The 14,778-nt window shown below is 47.3% G+C and overlaps 1 protein-coding gene across 1 annotated transcript in view; it reads right to left on the reverse strand.

Annotated features, from left to right (window-relative positions):
- Window positions 1–14,778, reverse strand: part of GRIP2 (glutamate receptor interacting protein 2) — a gene marked incomplete at both ends in the record, with an annotated part of 287,551 nt that overhangs the window by 27,040 nt on the left and 245,733 nt on the right. The window contains 5 exons of the mRNA XM_082321071.1: window positions 4,704–4,784; window positions 5,446–5,591; window positions 11,299–11,485; window positions 11,710–11,862; window positions 12,756–12,881. Of these exons, the coding sequence (XP_082177197.1) occupies window positions 4,704–4,784; window positions 5,446–5,591; window positions 11,299–11,485; window positions 11,710–11,862; window positions 12,756–12,881 (693 nt within the window). The remainder of the gene's footprint in view (window positions 1–4,703; window positions 4,785–5,445; window positions 5,592–11,298; window positions 11,486–11,709; window positions 11,863–12,755; window positions 12,882–14,778) is intronic.

The following is a 14,778-nucleotide window of genomic DNA, read 5'->3' on the forward strand; positions in this document are numbered from 1 at the left end:
ATAAATGCCCTTCGTTATTGACCAAGCCAAAGCAGCACTCTGCCAATGTGTAATTAAAGAAATTGTAATAATGCCATAAGAATACATTTAAGAAAGCAAAAATTCATAAAGGGGAAAACCCAAACAAAATCAGAAACCCAATAATCTCAGGATAGCTAAGGAATGAGAAGAGGAATAAAAGCAAATCAGAATCGATTACAAAAAGCAGCAGTGAAAATCAAATCCCCAGTACCAACTTTTCCCTCTATCGTTCATTAGTTTTAGCAGCAGGTGCATAAATTATCAGTGCCTCCAGCAGGATATTTACCCCACCAGAGATCTATTTCCTTTCAAAACCTCCAGGTAGCAAAACCAGGACCAAATATCTCACTTCAGTAAAAGCACCAGAGTGAATCAGCTGCAAATCTCAGTTGAAGCTCCAGTGTTAGCGAGGGGGTAGGACAGGAGACTGCCAGGCACACTGCTGCTTGCAGACGTGCCCCGCGGGGCTGGCGGCAGGTCCCAGGTTAATCCAGCACCAGCAAAGCTAGATTTGCTTGGCTTACAGATCCATCTTCTCACTAGGACAGTGATTACAGTGCTTAAGCAACTTAATCGAAGTTATCTATCTATCCAAATTCCAGTTTTATCGCCCGCAAGCAGATATACAACCTACTCCTTATCTGCTGTACTTCACACCAAGGGCACAAGAATTGATTTGTTAAGATATAAAAAGGTAATTTGATAAACATGCTACATAAAGCATTAATGCATAGCTAAAATGAACGGTAATTTCAATATCTGTTTAAACAGCAACAACAACACACTTGTACCCTGCAGCGAATTTCACAACTAGCCCTTGGAGAGGATATTTGAGACAGACAAAAAAAAACCCACCATCACAAAAAGCAATCTTTTGTGTAATCAACTATCATTTTCCAGAGACTAATAACAAATCCATATCTTATTTTAAGAGGTCAGGTATTGAACATACGAGAATACACAACTATTAGCTTCTCGCTGTTGGAGATTTTAATTTGTAAGAGATTTACAGAAAAACCTACAAAGGCATAACTGTATCATTAGAACTGAATGCAGCCAGCGAGATCAGAGCACTTATGGCATGTGTTCTGCTAATAGAGATGAGTAGTTCAGGCTAACAAGAGCCAAATATTCACATCCCTGTGTTAAAAATCTCAGTTTGCACGTCTTTGCATCCCCACGACTCGGAGCACCTCAGAGGCCTCTGCAAACAGTTGAGCTTCAGATCCCCCACAGCTCTCTGAACCTCGCGGAGCAGAAAGGAGCGCACGCTTTGCTCCTCAAGCAGAGCAGCTGTCCTGCAAACAAATGCAGCCTTCTCCCTGGGACAGAAACCGAGGCACTGGAGCGTGGAGAAAACAAGACCAATTTTGCTGGCTTCTTGTCCCTTCAGCCCTGGACGAAGTGCAAGGAAGCAGCGCACATGAGGCAGCTTCGGTGTGTTACTTCGCTAATTTTAATTTAGCAAACGTAGGAGACTGAAATGAGGCTTGAGGGCACTGAGATGCCACAGAAATACAAAGCAGAGCCAGTGACAGACTCACCCCTTGGATTTCCTATTCATCCTTTGGGGAATGGAAGAGGAAATAATGCTGTATGCAGATATTTGCATCGTGCATCTTCATTTGCTGCATCCCTTTGCCACGCTGTGTTTGAGCAGGGGGAGGAAACCTGTTTGCACGCACACAGCCATGTGCACAGACCACAGCCAGGGGCTCCCCCAGCCCAAGCCTTCTCTTTCTAGCAAACCCAGAGACCTCGGAGAAGATGAGTGCCCTCAGCAAACATCTACCCCTCACCCGCAGCAAGTACAGACCCTCGCTGTATGTTCATCCCAGAACCAGAAGCGCCTGCCCTCCTCATACAAAAACCTCCAGGGTTTTCAGCCCTTTTATGAGGCTTTCCAGCAGATTTATGGTACCTCCTGCAGCCAGGTCCATTACACCACTTCTTCCAACACATCCATCAAGAACCTTGCTCTCCCCCCCCTTTACTTAGCCCATCTCCTGATTAGCTCCGAGAGCCACAGCACAGTAAGAACTTGATCGCTTTTATTTCTGTAGTGCTCTTCTGATGAGGTCGTAACACTTTCTGCCCATGTAAGAAGGCAGCGGCAAACCTTCCTAGACAGAGGAATTAACTACAGATAAGCCTGCTGAAGCCAAGAGGTAAAACTCAATGAAAGCACCTCATCTTTCATCTACAGCATAGCTGGACCACAAGGTTTATGAACAAACCCAGTTCTGCGGCCACAACGGTGCAGGGGGTCTTCGACTGACCCCTCCAGCTTGTCATGATTTAACCTGGCCCAGTTTTACAGAGCAGGGAACAGGAATCCAATGTGGGAGGCCAGTAAACCAAGTCCCCTACTTTAAAACAGTAGTTATATGCTTTTCCTTGTCAGAAGAAAAGCTATAAAAGCTGTTTCTAGATCTCTACAAGCATTCAAATCAGCAGAACTGGGAGGAACTGAGCAAAACAGAGTTATTTTTACTTCTTTTCTCTTGCTGCTTGCATCACACTCCGGCATGCACATCATGTCTCTGCAGGAGGTACTTACCATAAGGCTGCTTGCTTTGGTTTTAATGTTTGAAACTGGTATATTTATCTGCCCAGTCAGAGGCAGAGTGACAAAATGATGATCTAATTTGCTAAGGGTCATGTGGACATAGGCTTATACGGACTAATATATGAAAACAGAATTAGGATTCCACTAGCATTTCATCCTTGCCACCGCATTTTCTGGATGGCTGTCTTGTGCTCCATTTGTAAATATAATTTTGGCTTTGACTCAGCAAAGGACTGAAATATATCTTAAGTTTATGCATATGCATTACTTAAACAACATCCTGCAAACATGTTCAAGAATCAAAAAGATCAAATCTATTATATTGTTAAAAAACTGCTTTGTAGTTGGATAATGGGTATCTAACTATTTAAAACCCAGGGGTCAGTTTCTTTTTATTTAGCAGTGATTTCAAAAAAGCGTGTGAAATCAATTTTTTAAACAAATTTCAAATGAAAACATTTTCAATATAAAAATGTATTTGAAGTGTAAATGCACATCTGAAGCAGATCCCATTTAAGTGAGACTCCACAAATAAAAACTAATATTCTTGCCGGCAACGCCAAGGTTCATTTTGCTCTCCAGCCGCAGATGCAAACTAAGCTTTGAAGCTTAAATGGGGTGAAACCCTGGCCATGCTGAAGCCAGATGTTTTTTGGTGCCAGATCCATCGTCCTAGGTTGCTACCTGAGATTGCAATGCCAGCGCAGAGGGCAGGGCAGCAGGCTGGGACCCCAGCGCTCGCTGGGCTGCTGCACTGTGCCCTGCTCCCCCCGTCACCGAAATGTCATTACGGGCACCCTGCTGCTTTCGGAAAGCACTTTGATGTCTTCAGACAGTAATTGCTACCAAGCCAAATGTTAAATACTGTGCTGTTATTTCTCTGAATTATCCTCATGGCACAAATAGGGGAAGCTGGGAAGAGGAAGAAGAAATAACACAGGGTGCAAAGCCATCACCCTGTCGATGTTCAAGTCATTCCTGAGAATCCCCCCACTTAGAGCAGAACACCTCCAATTAACTCACTGACTAATGCTGTAAATGCCAAGAGGTAATTATAAATAGCTTATCTATTTTAATGAAACCTAGTTTTAAAGTGTCCCTAGCGACTCCATTCCCCAGACACAGCTGGGTCCACGCTCCTGAGGGCTTAGACGCAAGATCCCATTACTGCAGTCTCACAAGTTTCTTTGTTTCAGCTGAGAGGTGGTGGCAGCCTCTGGGCATGGCAAATCTGAGAAAATTCAACTCAGTTTACCCAGCAGTGAACGAGGGATGAGTGACATGAGACCTGCTCACATTTGCCATAAAGGAAAAGCTCACTGATGCAAGGTGTAACAAGACCCCTAGTTGGCCAGAAATTTGGGATGAATCTGCCTATATCATCCCCTTACAGCACCTCCTCCAAAGAGGCCAAAAGGTCTTTAAATGGAAAATATGCTTCAGAAGAGAAACAAAAGGTAATTAATCAAGACCAAGCAGAGAAGAGAGAAAAGAAAGAAAAATGTTTATGTGTCATTCTCTCAGTGCCCACCAAGCCCTGGCACATAGATCTCCTCCTCCATGGCTGGGCTTAGTCTATGTAAGGACTCCCGGAAAACCCTGCCCAGCACCCTGCTGTCCCTAAAGTGCCTTCCACCCATCTCTAAGGCCAGCCACCCTCTTCATCCTCCTCCTCCTCCTGGCAGTTTCCTCTCTCTACCCTTCAAGCTGTGGGTTCACCTCACACTTGCTCTCCTCCCTCCACCTCTCCCTGCAAGGGTCCCACCAGACCCAGGCAATTCTTTTTAAAAAGGAACATAATATAACTGCGAGCAAAGAAATAAAAAAAATATCACTAATAATATAATATAATATTAGTCAGCGGCACAGACCAACTGATCAGTTGAGACGCATCCTTTGCCCCAACCCTTCATGCAGCTGCTTTTCTCTGCGGCCGCCAGCTCATGGAGGCAGGAACCACACATCTAATTTAGCTTGGGATAAATCACAAGCGCTGCAAGTGCTACCAGGAAACCCCACCTAATCTTCTCTCACTCCCCTGCGCCCCTCTGATGTGCCAGTGTGGAAAGCAGCAGCTCTTGCAACTGCTAGCGCAAGCCTGAGCAATACTTACAGCTGATTGTAATTCCAAGCTCTACACCCCTTTTCTTGGGCAATTTAACATGGAAAGTACCGCTGCTGGGTATGACAGACTCTATAAAACCAAAAACAGACAAAAAAGAAAATAGGAGAAAAGAGAGTTTTCAGTTGCATGGATGGTTTCTTTGGAACCAAGAAAAACAAGCCCATAAAACTCAGCTTTATTGGTTCAAATAAGGTTGTTATTTGAGGCCCTGCAGACTTCAGATTAAAATTTGGATTCTCATTAAAAATACAGGCTCTGAACTTCAAGTGAAGAGCTCACATCACGCTGTATTTCAAGATTAGGCAGCTCTGTCAATGTAAAAGGAAAAAAAGCTTTTTTTTTTTTTTTTTTTTTAATACAAAGCTGCACTTTAGCCCCAGCCAATAGCTTTGGCTCCCTCCTTGCTTCAAGACCATAAATTACTATTATTCATATTAATGGGCCAATATTTAAAGTGCAGGTAGCCTCTTCATCTACTCCTTAGTCTTCTCTCAGCCAAGTGGTGACCACAAGGCATTTATGAAAGGATCAGAAGGAGGACCCTCCATCTCAGTGCACATTAGAGAACAACGAGAAATAGAAAACGTCCTCACAGGGTTTTCTCGCTCTTCCCTCTGAGCTCTAGCAAAAACCTCATCTATTTGTGCAAATACACTTCCTCCTACAGGTTAGCAAAGGCACTGGCAGAGTCCTGCTGGTAGCGAGGAGCAGCAATGCTTTGGCAACGTACCTGCGACATCAAATTCAATCTCGAGCACCACTTTGTTCGTGAGCGCAGCATCACGCAAAAGCTGATTAGCTTCCTCCATAGTCCCATCCTCGGTCGCAATGCCATTGATAGAAAGGACTCTGTCTCCTACTTGCAACAGCCCACACCTGCAGTCCACATTGGGAAAAGAGGGAAAGGGGACAAGGAGGCAGGGAAAAAGAGGAAAGGAGAAAAAACAACCCCACAACCAGCCATGAGTTACTTTTGCCAGGCAAATCTGTTACAAGACACATAGATTAGTGACAAATCCTGCAGAAGTGGCCCCAAAGAGAAGATAACTCATTCTGCAATGCCTGTCCCAGTGCCAAGAGCCCCTGGAAGGTCACAGGGCAGCAAACCCTTGTGCTTTTCTTAAGTTCGGACAGAATTTGCTCCTAAATAACCATTTTTGATCATATTTCCTGCAACTTCCAGGAAGGAAAAAAAGTAACCCTCACTTTCCTAAATGTCAACGCCACAGCCAAGAGCTGAGAGTGATAAATGCAAGGGCACGTGCCCTCCTACCCTATCTAATGCTAATGGTATACAGCTCTTTCCATGTGCCTGCACACGCTGAAACGCAAACTAATGGCACTGAAAATTGCACAAGTCCTCTGCTTAATACATGGCTAATATTGAAGCTACAATCCAATGAACTCACTGAATGTCTCAGCAAATTGGATAATCATTTATCCCTTGTAATTGCATTTCTGGAAGCCAAATGTACATTGATACTGTTTAACTGCCTTGAAAGGCCAATATTATTCTGATGCGATCTCCCGCCAATATAACCACAACTGGCACTTTGGGGCTTTTGGTTTAGACTCACTTTCTCCAAGAGCACGGATCAGCAGGTTTTTCACTTTGGAAGAAAAACAATGGTGACAAGGCTATGTTGGACTTATACCGCTACAGCATGGTTTGTCTCTTGGGACCCCTCTGTATTTATAAGTAAGGGTTTTTTTCACACATGAACCACTACATTCAATATTCACCCCCCCCTTCTTTCTTTTTTTTAGACATACTGTAACACCAGCAAGACAATTCTCTACCTTACTGAGCTGGCCCATGGCTCTACAAAATAAAAAGTGTAGTGTTCCCTGGGACTGGCCATGGGCAATTGCTCATCTTCCTTCTCCTTCACACCCTTCATCAGTTGTTTGCTACAACTACATCTTTTCAGATTTTCCACTCATCACCTGTCTATAAGGCTGTCCACTTGAGCAGAGCTTGGGAAACCATTCCTCCTCCATCATTAACATAAGCTACGGCGTGGTCTCCAAAATAGGTCGAGGGTTATGGGAACAAGTCTAAGGTTCACCTCTACATTTGGAGTTATTTTACCACAGAGATTTCCCAGAAGGCATCAGCTATCCTGTTTTGAGCCTTCTCCAGAGAATCTTTATTCCCCTGCTCTTTAATGATCAAACACATCCTTTGCCCTCTCCTTTCCAGATGTCAGCTTCCATTGATATTTCACGGAAGACAGCTTGTTGTTTACTAATCCTTCCAGCCACTCTTCATCGCTAACACCCGATTCAATTGTAAGAAAACAGGGTACCACAGCTTCCGAGCCCACAGAGATAGCATCAAAGGCAACGGACCCTGGCTGTACTATTCACCTCCAAACAACGGGATGTATATGAAAGGCCAGGTTATCAAGAAGAAAATGCACGCATCCAAATTCAAGAAAAATGCACAAGCACAACGGTTTTTGCTGGTGGCCCATCAAAAGCTGAGATATGAGCAAGTTTGGACAGAGCCTCGGGAGGTTATTTTACAGGTAGGAAGGTACTAAACTTGCAGTATATTTACACTGCTGCCTGAGTTCATGCCACCCATGGAAAAACACTGGTTATTTTATGAGATGTAAATTCAGAAGTGTTTGTTCAAGGAGACTTGGATTAGGACAGACAACTCTATGGTGTATAAATGAATCCACCCTTGCAAATAAATTACATCAAGTTTAATTACAGTCCTTTACTGGACTTGTGGATATGCAGCTACACAGCTGCACTTGGAAATATCACCTTATAAATATGAAGATGGCAAGGAGTATGACAGAGATGCCTCCTCCAGCACCGAGAACTCTATTGCTATAGCCAGAAAGCACCTTTCGGAAAGGAGGGATCAACATTGGCATCAGACATCACTTTGTCATTTCAAGGTCACACAAGGACACAATCCATTTTGGCACCACTGTTTCAGCCACAAGGGCTGGGAGATCACAGGATACTTTTACTCAGCATCAGAGCAAACGTTTGCCACCTTTCCCACCAGAGCTGCCTTCTCACAAGACAACTGTTTCTTGTGTTTCTTCACTCAAGGTAGATTTCCCTGGGTGTTTTACAGCCAATAGCTCTCTTAGGTCAGTATTTTATTTCTTTTACTATTAGCCTCAGTCAATCATGGCTGTTTAAGCCCCAGTCTTGCAGGTTTATAAAAGTTTGTGGAGTGAAGCCACAACCTTCTGGCTCCCTCCATGAGGGCAAGGAGACCCAACGTGCTTTGTTAAATCTTCAGAATAGTTCCAGAGACACCAGTTTCCAACTGTCATGTGCTCTTGCACTGGGAGCAGGGCCCGGGGAGCCAAGGCTCCTGCAAACATCTCTTTGGCTCTGCTGCGGGATCCTACATGAACCTTTTGGGTGGCTTTCCCAAAGAGAGGGCATTTGTCTCAGAGATGCAGAGTCTAACATCAGAGCTTACAAAGTGCTTTGAGATCATGGGAGAAGAAGTGCTTTAAAATCAGAAAGAACACGAGTACAGGCATCTCCCGGAGCAAAGGACAGCCCTTTGGATGTGCTGGAGTCCAGGATGGGAACATCTCCCTGGGGTTGCAGAGATTTGCATTTTGTCATGACTCATTCCTTGGGCTCAAAGACAGTAACGGAGCAGCAGAGGTGTCTTGCTAGGTGCAGAGCAGTGCAAATTCAAGCCTCAGGCAGGATATCCACTGAAGATCTCACTTGGCATCATCAGCATCTGCATGGTCACTCCAGCTGTGGGGTGAGTGGCAGCAGCTGTGACCATGGCCACATCGTTGGCTGCAGAAACCGATCCGTCATGCCCTTACACACCCTTGAGCTGGCCTGCACAGGTCAGCCGTGCACAGTACATCTGCGTCTGCACATCGGTGGATGGGTCCCAGCCCCCAAAAGATCAAAGCTTTTCTGACAGCTTCACCCAGCTGCTAAATTTTCCTTTTGCAAACTATTCATGCTCAAAAGCCAGAAACACAATGATCAAAAAACTATGTCTGAGCAGAGCTAGAAAACGTGTAACTCAGCAGGAAGCATTGATTTTGGATACCGCGACGGAGAAGCCAGATACTCTCCCACTGCTGTCAATGACAACTGGGGGAGGAAGGACACAAAAGCTGCCTGTTTCAAGGCAGCCAAGAGGGGACGTCATGCATCTTCCTATTCCACCCTCCCTGCTGATAACAGGGGCTGAATCACTGTTTCGTTTGGAGCCCAAAGGCTTCATCTTGCACCCAGGAAACAAAACAACAGGTGGGGAGGGAGGTCTATTAGAGGCTATTGGCTGTAAAACAAGTCACAAGTCAGGGAGGTGAGAGCTTTTGCTTCAAACCACCTGCCACAAGCCAGCACGAACCAGATAATAAATGTGAGGCAGCCCAACCTCCCTGAAAAGAGGGTGATGCCATCCTCCTCCCTGGCAGCACTCAAATTTGCTAGGCACCCACGAGGCAGCTCCTCCATGGCAAGCTAGATGGACGAAGAGATTGTGGATCATGCCCTTGTGCAACAGCACATTCAGATTCACAGGTCTTGCACAAGCGTGTGTGAACATGCAGGACAGACCCAGGCTGCCGAGCCTGATCCCTGTATCCCCACCGCTCAACCCTTTTTTTGCGAAGAGCAACAACTGCAGCACAAGAAAGAGCATAGTCCAGCCTCAGTGAAGACCTGGCTTGGTAAAGGGGAGAAAAATGTCTCTAATGTCTTGAGCTGCAGTTACAGCAGAACCTCTCAAGGGCAGGGAATAAGGAAGGATGGAGCAAACAAGTTCTGTGGGATAGCAAGAAACAACAAGTGAAATGAAAACATAAAATTGCCTTTTGCACCTCGCTGCAAACCCTTTGCACTTATTACTTCAAGATGGGGAGGAAAGACAGTGTTTTCCTGCCAGCTAGGAAGAGCAGCACGGTCTAGGAACAGAAGAAATACACAGCAGAGATTTAATCCCCAAATCAAATCCAGGCTGCAAACGCAGAGGCGATTGCTCCCTTTCACCAGAAAGCAGCAGGCAGGGAGCGCGAACTCTGCTGGGTGGGCAGCCGAGGGGGAGAGCAGCGTGTGTGACACATTAGAGCCAAGCAAGACTGCACCGCGAGTCTTTGCTTTCGCTCCAGGCTTGGCAAGAGGATAAAACAAAGCCAGGCGGATTTCAGCACGTCTCCCTCCTCCCCTGGGACAGCAGGCTTTGTCGCTGCCTGATTTATAAAAGGAGTTTGGTGCTTTGCAATGTGAGCCAAATTCACCCTGGTAATAGAGAATAAAAGAACCAAATCACCACCACTTTCCTTTTTAAACCCTATTTGGAAACCAACAAACAAATAAAAGGCATAAAAGGCTTTGGAAATCTCTCTTAACCTGTATCACACAGGACAACTCTTTTCCCTGTGCCAGCCCCTTGTCCCTGTCCTCCCACAGACACAAGCGCCAGGCACTCGTGCTCCTCCCTGCATCGGCCGCCTGGAGAAGCCACCACACCGAGACCGCTCCGCACGGCAAGGACTTGCAGCTCCTTTTGCAGGTGCTTTCCTTGACATAGGACTCCCCCTATGCTGTCTTCCCAGGCTGGCCTGGGGACACCAAACCATCAGCACATGCTGATGAGGACCTTGGAGACCTCCTCTCAAGGAAGGGTCTGCAGCAGGCGCTGAGCACTGCCACATCGTTGCACCTCAGGCACCTCTAGGCAGGACAGACCACCAGTGGAGATCACAGACGGGAAGAGAAACCACCACGGGGGCATAAGTGCCAGGTCACTCACCCCTCACTATTTCATCTGCCTAACAAAACCAGTTCTCCTTTCTACCCCACAAGAGCTCAAGCCATGCTGGGACCTGGTCCGTTTAGTACAAAAAACCTTGCTAGAAAGCATCTACATTGTAGTGCGCAGACACTCAAGCAGACTTTAAATCCAGCCAGCAAGGGTATTGGAAAAAGTTTAGCCAGAGCAGCCAGAGCTCCTGAGCTGAGGCTTGGCTGCCGCAGGAGTCATTGCTGCCGGTATCGCTGGGGGGTGACGGGCAGCAGTTCACGCTGCTCCTCCATTCTGCTCTTTTCCCAGCATTATAGAGCCAAAAGCAAGAGCGCTTAGTTGCAGCACCTACCTGCTCCTCAACCAGAGCCCTCCTCTGCCGTTCAAAATCTCACTTTTAAGCCAATTTATATAGCTGGGCTCTGCTACAATGAAACCAGGCAGAAAACAATTTGCTGGGCCCACTTCTTTAGATCTTTCCCCCTTTCTGCACACAGACAAAAGTTTTATCTTTCAAAGAGAAAGAAAAAAAAAAAAAGGAATGGGAATGGCGCTCTCACACAGACAGACACACGCTCCCTTCCTCCTCCTCCCAGAATAGCCGCAGCCTGGTGCCAAGACGTTCACCTGGGATGCGAGAGGGGCCGCGGTCAGCCGACGAGTGCAGAAATGGCAGTGACAGTAAACCATGCCCAGTGAAGAATGGGAGATATTACAAGGATGATAGTATATATCTAAATGAGCCTCTGAGGAGAGAAAACAAACCAAACCATGAAATGTTCAGCAGCAGCACCATCAGCATCCAAGGGCAAGGTCTCTAACCTCTCTGCCGGGCTGTCGGGCTCAATAAAACGGACGAGAGGTGGGGAAGACAGGGTTTCGGTAGCAAAGATGCCTCCCTGGAGCTGAAGTCCGAAGCCATTCAAAGGGTCTCCCCTGAGCACCACCTCTGTTGTCTCCGTGTGGACTATCTGCCCGCCAGGACCCACCGTGCTGGAGGCCAGCGACACTGAGAGGAGGAGAGAGGCAGAAGGTCAGGGTAGCCACGGCCAACGTAGCAGGTCTGGTCACAGACCTCAATCTGGCAGTGTTGGGGACAGTAACTGAGGATGAGGGAGGCACTGACAGTGCTGAGATGAGCAGTCCTACCCCAGCTAAGAGTCAATACTAAGGACAGCAAGGCAAGCATGCACACCTGGGTCCAACCCAGCCCCAGCCCACCACCACTCTTACGTGAGCTCTTGTGCTCCTTCTTCTTCTGCCTCCTCCTCAGCATGGTGGTGCGGGGGCTCATGGGGTGGGAGCTGCGAGGTAGCGTGTTTGAGTTCTGGCAGGGGAAGCCCTGCACGTTCATGGTGGGAGACGAGAAGTTGGCAGCCACCAGAGCTGGGGAAATATAGAGCGTGTTAAGGATGTGTGCAGAGAAGTGCGGCAGCGGGTTCATCTAACGGGTGTTCATCAAACACCTAATGTGTTTGGACTGGTTCCTTCTTCCCAGCTCCAGGGCTCAAGATTGAGGTGAGAACCTTATCCTGAGCTTGCAGCTCCAGAAGAGCTGAGAGTGGGCTTGGGCTCAAGACATTGCTGTCTGGTGTGCGGTGACCGGGCTGCCTGTCACTGCGGCATCCAGGCCACCAGGCGAGGAGCGCATCATGAATGCAGGGCAGCCAACAGCAGGTTGGCACGATGGCACTAACCGACCTTAAATACATACAGAGAGACACCACAGCTTGAACTTGAACTGCAGGGCAACTGGGCTGCCCTGTTTGCTTCCCAACACATACTGTAACGTTTTCTCCCTATCTTATTGTCATACAACAAGAAACCTGGGGATGAACAGAGCCTGCTTCCTGCAAGAGGGGCTTACAAACAGATTCTGAAGCAGCCGTAATCCTGCTGCTGACACATGGCACCAGGGCTGAGCTGGGTGTGTTGACGTATCACGTTCCTACATGCCACCAGGGCTGCCCTCCTTGTCCCACAGCAACTCATTTTTGTCCTTGCCCGTATGAAACCAGGCACTGGGGCGTGGGGTTAGAGGATGGGAGCACAGGTCTGCCCAGCACACCGCTCTCACTGCAGTTACCACCAGATCTGCACATGCTGGGCTGCAGATACTGATTTTGCACCTCAGCACTGGACCTGTGACAAGAGCCCCAGGTGACCAAGAAGTAAATGAGTGACACTTGTGGCTATGGAGCTGGGTATCATGGAAATGGAGGGGCACAACATGAACGAACACGCGCGGGGATGGGGGCAATGCCATGCGCTGGGGTTACATTTGCAGTAATCCTGTCCAGATGTCGGGTTCCACGTGGGCGTCTTGCAGTGCCCGGGGTGGTGAGTGTGACAATAGTTGACGCAGGGGTCCCAGCAATGGTGGTGGTCACTCTTCTGCACCTTGACTGATGGCACGCAGGGGAGCAGAAATCACCACAGGCAGGGAGGAGAAGCGAGAGAAAGAAAAGGTAAGAAGCGTAAGCCAGGAGATTGTAGAAAAGAGCCTCCTACTGGCTCTGAACAAGTCAGGACCCAGCCACAGTGCATCAAGCACCAGCAGTGAAAACGCATCCCCGTGTAACCTCACGACACTTGATGCAAAGTGGCAGAAATCCACCCCTTCCCCATAAAAAAACTCCGCATCCCGAGCCTGACTAAGCCATGCTGGCAGCGCACACATGTCATTACCATTTGCAGTCTGTTGGGCCACACACAGAAGCTCCCTCCAGCCACAAGTCTCCCGCAGAGGCCATCAGCGTTATCCGACAGCACTGGGGGAACCTCCTTGTGCTGTTTCCCACCTTGCTGCCGGAGCTGCCCTCCCGGGGACAAGGCTCAACGCCTTCTGCACATGCCAAGGGTTGCTTTGAGCACTGCTTGGCTTCAGTGATTCGTTGTTTAGCAGCTAATCTTGGCCGGGAATCCATCACAGGGCGCACGTATGGAAAGAGAGGAGTAGTGGAGGGCTGCCTCCAGCTCACCAGAACAAAAGCAATTTTGTACACTGCTGCTTAAAGGCAATTACAGAGGGCCACCGACACAGGAAGAAATGCCAACGCTGTGGCAAACAGTAAATTAAAACATGGCGCCAACATGGCTGACTCTATTCAAAGCCACACAACTGCTTTAGCTTCAACCCTAACCCCAGCCCAGCACACGTTGGCAGAAATCTGTTGCAGCGTGACATCCATCATCTGGCAATCCCTTGTCCCAGGAACCGTGGCTTTGCGACATCAGGTCACGATGCCACAGGTCTCCTCTGGAGTGCCTCAAACACCGCCCAGGCACAGGTCCCTTGTCTGTTCTCACTAACGCTCCTTTTGCCCCTGGGCAGCACAGGGTCAGTTTGGTTTTCCTTGCCCAGCAGCACCGGGTTTTCTCTCCCAAATCTCTGCACCATGCTGTCTGGATCTATTTTCTTCTGAGAGGAATTGCTGGCTAACGAGCAAGATTGCAAGTGTCTCTTTTATTCAGCTAAGCATGAACGGCATCCCACAGCGGAGCATCGCTGGAGCCACAAGTTATCCCAGAGCTCTTAACCTTGCAACCACTTGCACTGACTGGCAACCACCTTTCCAGAATGAGATCTCCTCCAGGCTCTGTGTCCTCCAAGTAGGTAGAAACGCTGCCAGCGCTGGCACTACCGAAGCTTTCTGAGGGCGCAAACCTGGGACAGGGACTCGGTTTATTTAGTGAGTCAGCCCAGAGATCTCATCTAAAGGTCATCTGTTAGTGCCTTTAACAGCGGACACCCATTTTGTGTTCATGCATCACAGGCATCAAATAATTTAGGTCAGGTTTTCCAGTATAGTAACTATATTTAGTCTCTGCTCAACATTTAGTCAGTTTAGCACTTAGTCTATCAAGGTCTTAAAAAATACACTTCCAGCTCTGGGGTTTCTATTTTATGGATTCAGAAGTAAATTCAATTTTAATTTTGTTTTAAAAACAAAAATCAAATTAATAAATGTAGCTATATCTAGACAAAAAGGAAAATTCTTAATAAAATTAAACACTTTGAACATGAGGGATGGAGCTTATGGGCATATATACAAAATCATTTAATCCATTTATAGTAATTAAAACTCTCCCATTTGTCTATAAATTCTTAGCTCATATCTGACAACAGAAAAAAGTGCCTTTGAAACTCAGCTGTCAGTGTATTGGGGAAGAGAAGGGATTTTGGACAATTCTATGATAAAAACCTACAATGGCCTTCCCCAAGCTTTCGCACATCATCCCTGCCTGAGGAAACCCATCCATCCCAGCACCACTCCTGGGCACCATCCATTCCCGCTGATC

Source organism: Platalea leucorodia, assembly GCF_965183815.1.
Source record: "Platalea leucorodia genome assembly, chromosome: 9".
Lineage (NCBI taxonomy): Eukaryota > Metazoa > Chordata > Aves > Pelecaniformes > Threskiornithidae > Platalea > Platalea leucorodia.